At 33.2% G+C, this 7,173-nt stretch overlaps 1 protein-coding gene across 1 annotated transcript; it reads left to right on the plus strand.

Annotated features, from left to right (window-relative positions):
• Positions 1 to 3,274: 3,274 nt before the first annotated feature.
• On the plus strand, positions 3,275 to 6,849 carry KOR2 (Six-hairpin glycosidases superfamily protein). The gene is made up of 4 exons (XM_028075117.2): positions 3,275 to 3,729; positions 5,030 to 5,932; positions 6,011 to 6,183; positions 6,255 to 6,849. The coding sequence occupies exons 1-4, from the start codon at positions 3,342 to 3,344 to the stop codon at positions 6,666 to 6,668; spliced, it is 1,878 nt and encodes a 625-aa protein (XP_027930918.1). The 5' UTR covers positions 3,275 to 3,341; the 3' UTR covers positions 6,669 to 6,849.
• Positions 6,850 to 7,173: the final 324 nt, after the last annotated feature.

Below are 7,173 nucleotides of genomic sequence, written 5' to 3' on the forward strand. Positions count from 1 at the left end.
CAAACCTTATCTCATTAACCATACTTAAGTCTCCACTCTCCTAAGTGTCCAATTCATCTCGTTCCACCAATTTCTTCACGCCCACGAACTATTACACAATCAGCTCAAACTATCACACACCCAGCCCGAACCAATCCAACCAAAACCCCAGAATGCCACTGGTGCAACGCTGCCGCCTGGCGGTAACCTGTCTACCGCCAGGCAGTGTATCAAACCTGGAAAAAACATGGTTTCTATCACCCCTGCCCACATTCCCGTTCACTCTTTCTCCCCTCTCTCGATCCAATCTCTCCTATCTTGGCACAATAAATCCAACAATACAACCCTCCAATTCAATACTACTGTACCCAACAAGGATCACAACAATTACACCTCAATTGTACCCCACTTTCTGACCCTTGGCATTTAGCCACTGTTTCATTCACTTATACCTACTAATGCTTAAAAATGTACGTCATACGATATCAAAATCATTCGTTAATAACTACGAGTAGCTTTCTCACCGATCAAAAACAACCCAGATCACCAAAAACATTGATTCGAGCCAAAACCTGCTCGCGCCGCCTAGCGGTTCACTTGCTACCGCCAAGCGCTTCATCCAAACCTAGAAAAACTGAAGAATTTCTATGTGTCGCCTGGCGGCCAGGTATGTGTCGCCAGGCGGTTCCTTCTCCAGGAACTCAGAATTGCACAAAAGGGTATGAGCCACCTGGCGGCTTTGAAGACCCGCCAGGCAGTTTCTGGAAAATTTCCAGAAACGTAAAATTGTACAGTTTTAATCCAACAGAGACATCCAAATAACATTCAATCAAACATATATTTTTGTGATTTTGGAGTTTAACATAATTTGGAATTTTATTTGGATTGTATTGAAGTTTATTTAGATTTTAATCGAAATTATAATTTAGTTTTCTTGAGATTGAAGAAAAAAAATTGTGTGTTTTTATTTTTTAATTAAGTGAGTCAATGAGCCAACTCGTTTAACCCGCCAACCCGTGGTGAGTCGAATCGGGTTCTAATTTTGTTGGCTCGCTAATAAGTGAGCCGGGTTAGGTTGATCCACTAAGTGGCCAACCCGTCGTGGGCCGAGCCGGGTTGGGTTGGGTGACCCGTTTTGACAGCTCTAACCTTAGGGGCTCTGGACACCCTATGAAGCAGTACTTAAGCCCAATAGATGGGGCTAGGCCCCTTTAAATTTTTAGGACAGAAAAGAAGGTTTTATAGGTGACTAATTTATATTAGAAAAATTATGATAAAGAGTAAAAGAATTAATTCTTTTTTCAAGAAAAAGGCTTGTGATCAGATGAAAAAAATGCATCTACATCATCTAAAATTGTGAAACTTGATGAGAATCTAAAAATTGAAGAAAATGAAAAACAAATATAATTTGGCTCCTGTAATTTTTGTTCAAGTTCCGTTGTTATTAGGCATAATCATCTCTCTCGTCTAGTGCAATTGTGTTTGGGTTGTGGTGTATACCGACCTGGTTGCTATTATTTAGGATACTAAAAAACCATAAACACATGGGATCTTAAATTATACTTCTAGTGAATAACTTTATTTTTCTTTTAGAAAACGGTATCCCTTTGAGTTTAAAAATTGGGATTAAAAATTGAAGTCACAGACTAAAACACCAAACAATGACAAAAGAAAAAAGACATGTAACTTAGCACCTCACTTTTCAAGAGAAGAAAATATGAAAAAGAAAGTTGTTCAATAATTACTAATTTAGATTAAAATAGCTGGCACTGGTAACAACCAAATGAAACATAGAAGAAAAAAGAAGAATGTTTTAATTTAAAAGAGGCGGCATATTTTTCAACCATTTTTATTAGTTAAGACTAATCTATAAAAACCTTTTAATCAAACAGTTTTGAATTTTTAATTTACACATCATTTAACTTATAACTATTTTTTTCTTCAATCTCCTCGTAAAAGTCAAGTGGATACTTGTTCAAACCCATTGACATTATTTTATGTAAGATTTATATATTTTACGTATCTTTGTTGTATGCACGTATTAAAGAATTAAAAATAAATTATTAAAAATTGTTCGAGAAAATATTATATAAAAATGCATTTTCATAAAAAAATACCATTTTTAATTTTTTAATATATGTGTGTGTTGGCGTTTACATCCCTGAATAATTAAAACTTAATATTGATGTACAGAAACTAGAACGACAAAAAAGTGTTTAAATAGACAGAGAACAACACATAATATGAAAAAAAAAAGATAATAATTTAGTTATTAAACTAACTTGTAAGGATGATTAACAAGTGGAACAAATTGATAATTTGATGATAATTTAGTTAACTAACTAACTTGTAAGGATGATTAACGAATGGAACAAATTGATAATTTAAAACAAAAAGCAAAATATTAATCATTCAGTGAAATTATAGTCCTGCATTATTAAATAAAAAATTGTAGAAATTATTTACTATTTTTTTTTTGGGAAGGGTGTTTAATGTCGGAAAAATAGTCGGTCAAAGGCAGTGTTTGATCGAACAAACTCCACCCTCGCAAAGAGAAAAGAAATAAAAAGAAAGTTTTTTAGATATCAAAATCAGTATATGAATAAATAAACAAAAAAAAATTAAGTAAATCATAAAAGAAACTTTTTTAAAAATTAACATAGAGTTAAATTAATTTTATCTTATAAAATAATTCATACAAAATTTTCTCCTAGAAAAACCTATAAGAAATTTATCGAAATATAATATAAGTGTTGAATGAGAGAACTTCCAACTCATATTAATTTGTCATCATAAAATGAATCTCTCAAGTTCTCAACATGTTCAGATTTTATTTTATGTACACATTAATTAATTAATTAAAGAATTAATTTAATTTCCAATCATTTATGTGGTGGCAGTTGATGAATGTGTAGCTGGACGTGTACGCGGGGTGCATATGTGACATCATTCCTATGTTACTATTTTTTTCCCTTTATTATTAATGCAAATATAAAAAAGAAAAAAAAAATTTCTTATAATTTAAAATTATTCTAGACATAAATTAATTTCTACACTTTGTATACATATTCATATATTTTAAAATTTTATTTAAAATTAGTGCCTCAACCACTTTCAATTTATATAAAGAATCTGTTTGATTTTATTAAAAATATATTGTAGGAAATAGTTTATAAGTTGAAAAGTCAGAAGGGAAAATTGATGGAAAATTAAGAAGAATGAGCTAAGTTGTGTTTTTATATTGAAGCAAAGAATCTGTTTCATTCTTTAACCCACATAAATATATAGCTATGATGGTTTTAAAAGGTAATTAATAGTTTGTTTTGGAAGATAAGTTGTTATAGTGTTTTTGTGATTACACGATGCATTCAAGAAACCATTGGGGAGGGTCGTTTGAAATGAGCAACAGTGGAGAAGAGGTGAATAAGGAGAAGAATGATGAGTGGGATAGGGCAGCACTGCTTGAGAGGTACCATCCTGAAAGCCAGGATTTGGATGAGACTCTACAAAGCTGGGTTTTGGAAAGGGTTGAGAAGAGTAAGAAGAAGAGTTATGTGGACTTTGGTTGCATAGTGATGAGCCACAAGGCACTCAAATGGATATTTGGTTCCATTTTCATGGCTTTCCTTCTCATTGCTCTCCCCATTATCATCACCAAGTCTTTGCCCAAACACCATTCTCCACCTACACCACCAGATAACTACACCCTTGCTCTTCACAAAGCACTCCTCTTCTTCAATGCTCAAAAGTGTATGTTCTTCTTCTCTAAATTCTTCAACTCATCATCTTTTACTTAATTTAATTTCTACAACTTTTCTAAACAGTTTTTTTTTTTTTTTATTCTCTAAACATATTTCTGAAAAAATTTGTCCCAACACACTGCATATAAACATAATACCCCTTATTATATTGTGTGTATTTTATTTTTCCGTAATTGGTAACGTTGTGTTTGCACTGATCACTTGTTGATTTATTTATATATAAAATAATAGACAATTTTTTTTTTATGCATCATATACATATAGGCGTGCAGCTGAATGTTTTTATCATATATAACATATATAGTATGTAACATGAAATTAAATAAAATATATGTCAACATATAAACCTACTTTTCTCAATATTTTATTAATGGACAGAAAGCACTTCTGTTTAACCTTTTTTGCCCTAAGTCAACTCCTTCTAAGACCTGCAATTTCATTAAACAACGTGTTCAGCAAGTTCCTGTTTAGAATTGTTTAATTATCGATTGTGTGAATAGTTGATCATTACAACTTCATATTTATAATTTTGGAGGATTTGAATCATTCAAAAGAAAAAATATTTACAATTTTTTTGAGACGAATAATATCATATTCAGAAAGTTATCATCAGATTTCAGTTCCATTACATTTATAAATTTAGAGGATTTTATAAAAATGAAAAAAAAAATTTATTCATTTCTTTAAATATAATTATTATTAAAAAAATTAGAAACGAGATAAAAAAATGGAGTTAAAGGTGTATGTATAATTTTATAAATATGTAATGTTTATTTTTACATAAATTTGATTTCTTTTCGGATTTCTAAATTTAAATACCTTTGATGCTCATGTGCCTATTAAAAATATATAATTAAAGTTATAAATATTATAATTGTAGATTAAAAGTAAATATAAATAAAAAGTATTTTGAATAGAGAGTCTTCTTGATATTGATATTGTGTCTTTTCATTACGTCAATTAGTTGGTTTTGATTTTCTTTTTCTATATTAAAAATGTGCCACCCATTTAGGTTTTGACCGATTCAAAAGTAATAAAAATAGTATGAAGGCACGGCTTTTTCTGTCACAAATGCATGTCATCATTATTTGAAGTCGTCAATTAAACTTTAAAAATTGATTAAATTTGTAATTTTGAAAGAGTATTAAATTTGTTTTTAGCAAGTTATTGAATAGATTTTGAAGAATTTAAAAAAGATATAGATGAAAATGAATAAGTAAATAATAGATGGTAGAAGAAAGAAGGATTGAGTGTGAAAATTTTGAATGTGTGAAAATGTGACGGTGAAGCTGGAAAGTTGGAGAAGAGTAATGGCATCGCATGGAGAGGGAATTCAGGGATAGAAGATGGAAATGACACAGATGTGAAGGGGGGACTGGTGGGAGGATACTATGATGCAGGGGACAACACAAAGTTCCATTTTCCAATGTCTTTTGCGATGACAATGCTTAGTTGGAGTGTTCTGGAATACAAAGATAAGTACATGGGAATGAATGAATACCATCACACAAGAGAACTCATCAAGTGGGGCACTGATTACTTGCTCTTGACCTTCAACACTTCAGCCACAAAAATTAACAAAATCTATGCACAGGTGGGTGGGAATCTGAATGGTTCAACCACACCAGATGATCACTACTGCTGGCAAAGGCCAGAGGACATGGATTATCCAAGACACACCATATCCATATTTCAAGGTGCTGATCTTGCAGGGGAAATGGCAGCAGCATTAGCATCAGCCTCTATAGTTTTCCAAGATCAACCAACCTATTCAAACAAACTCATCAAGGCTGCACAAACCGTCTTTGACTTTGCCAGAGATTCCGGTAAGAGGAAGCCATATAGCCGTGGAGAGCCCTACATTGAGCCTTTCTATAACTCCACTGGCTACTACGATGAATACATGTGGGGTGCTGCTTGGTTGTACTATGCAACAGGAAACACTTCCTACATCTCCTTGGCCACCAACCCCTCCATTTTCAAGAATTCCAAGGCCTATTTCTTGACTCCTCAATTCACTGTCTTCAGCTGGGACAACAAGTTACCTGCTGCCATGTTGTTGCTCACTAGGTTCAGGATGTTTTTGAATCCTGGTTACCCCTATGAGGACATGCTCAAGATGTACCACAATGTTACCACTCTTACCATGTGCTCTTATCTTCAACATTTCAGAGTCTTTAACAGGACTAAAGGTAATCAATCTCTCTTTACTTTTAATGGATCAATTCCACTATTCACTTTCTTTCTTTTTTCTTTTTCCTTCTTTGCAGGTGGTTTGATCCAATTCAACAATGGACAACCTCAGTCTCTCCAATATGTGGCTAATGCTGCTTTCCTCGCATCACTTTTTGCTGATTACATGCAAGGTGTTGGTGTTCCTGGATGGTATTGTGGTTCTACCTATTTCCCACTATCTGCTTTGAAGACATTTGCAACCTCTCAGGTACCATTTTAAAGAAAAACACAAATCCCACATCTGCATGTATTTTTACTTCTCATGTTCCACTTTAACAGGTTGATTACATCCTGGGGAAAAATCCCATGAAAATGAGCTACATAGTGGGCTTTGGAAACAAATTTCCTAGACATGTTCATCACAGAGGAGCCTCCATACCAAATGATCACCAACATCACTCATGCACTGGGGGTTGGAAGTGGCGTGACACTTCCAACCCAAATCCTAACACCATCACCGGAGCAATGGTTGGAGGGCCAGATCGTTTTGACCAATTCCACGACTCCAGAAAAAACTATAACTTCACTGAGCCAACCTTGGCAGGAAATGCAGGAATAGTTGCTGCATTAATTTCCTTGACAACTACCACAGGTAGTAGTGGCGTTGACAGGAACACTATCTTCTCAGCAATTCCACCACTAGGGCCTCAAAATCCTCCTCCTCCGCCACCTTGGAAGCCAATCAAAACATGAGATTTCATTACTTGAACCGATCACACTTTCTATTTTTTCAACTCACTACTCATAAATAAATGACTACTTGTTAGATATCATTTTCTGTCAGTATTACTATTACTTTCGGATATCTATCTTCCATGTGTATTTTTATTCAGTAACACATTTATATTCAAAAAAGGCATGACATTTCCATTTAGTGATAAATAGATATACACCGGTTTGTCTTCAAGACCGGGATTCTTCATTAAAGATGACACGATCCTAACTAGAAAGATGTCAATCTTTTTCTCAATTTGAATGCTTTATGTAAAATAGGTGAACAATTAGAAATATAAATCAAAGATTATAATTTTTATAATTATAAAGAATTTTCATAATTATATAGAACGTGGAATAAGACAGAGGTAAAATGTGCTACAATCTAACAAATTGAGAAGGAAAAGAAGATTTGTCACAAAGAAATCATTCTATGATAAGAATCAATAATAGAGATGCCATAATCAATAAGATTGATAAGTCA

The sequence above is a fragment of the Vigna unguiculata genome, chromosome 6 (assembly GCF_037176805.1).
Source record: "Vigna unguiculata cultivar grain cowpea cultivar isolate G323 ecotype 2 chromosome 6, ASM3717680v1, whole genome shotgun sequence".
NCBI classification, from domain to species: Eukaryota; Viridiplantae; Streptophyta; class Magnoliopsida; order Fabales; family Fabaceae; genus Vigna; species Vigna unguiculata.

Coding starts and splice junctions, on each gene's coding strand:
- KOR2 (XM_028075117.2), top strand. CDS start 3,342: ATGCATTCAAGAAACCATTGGGGAGGGTCGTTTGAAATGAGCAACAGT. Junction 5,933..6,010: donor AGTCTTTAACAGGACTAAAG/GTAATCAATCTC, acceptor CCTTCTTTGCAG/GTGGTTTGATCCAATTCAAC. Junction 6,184..6,254: donor AGACATTTGCAACCTCTCAG/GTACCATTTTAA, acceptor CCACTTTAACAG/GTTGATTACATCCTGGGGAA.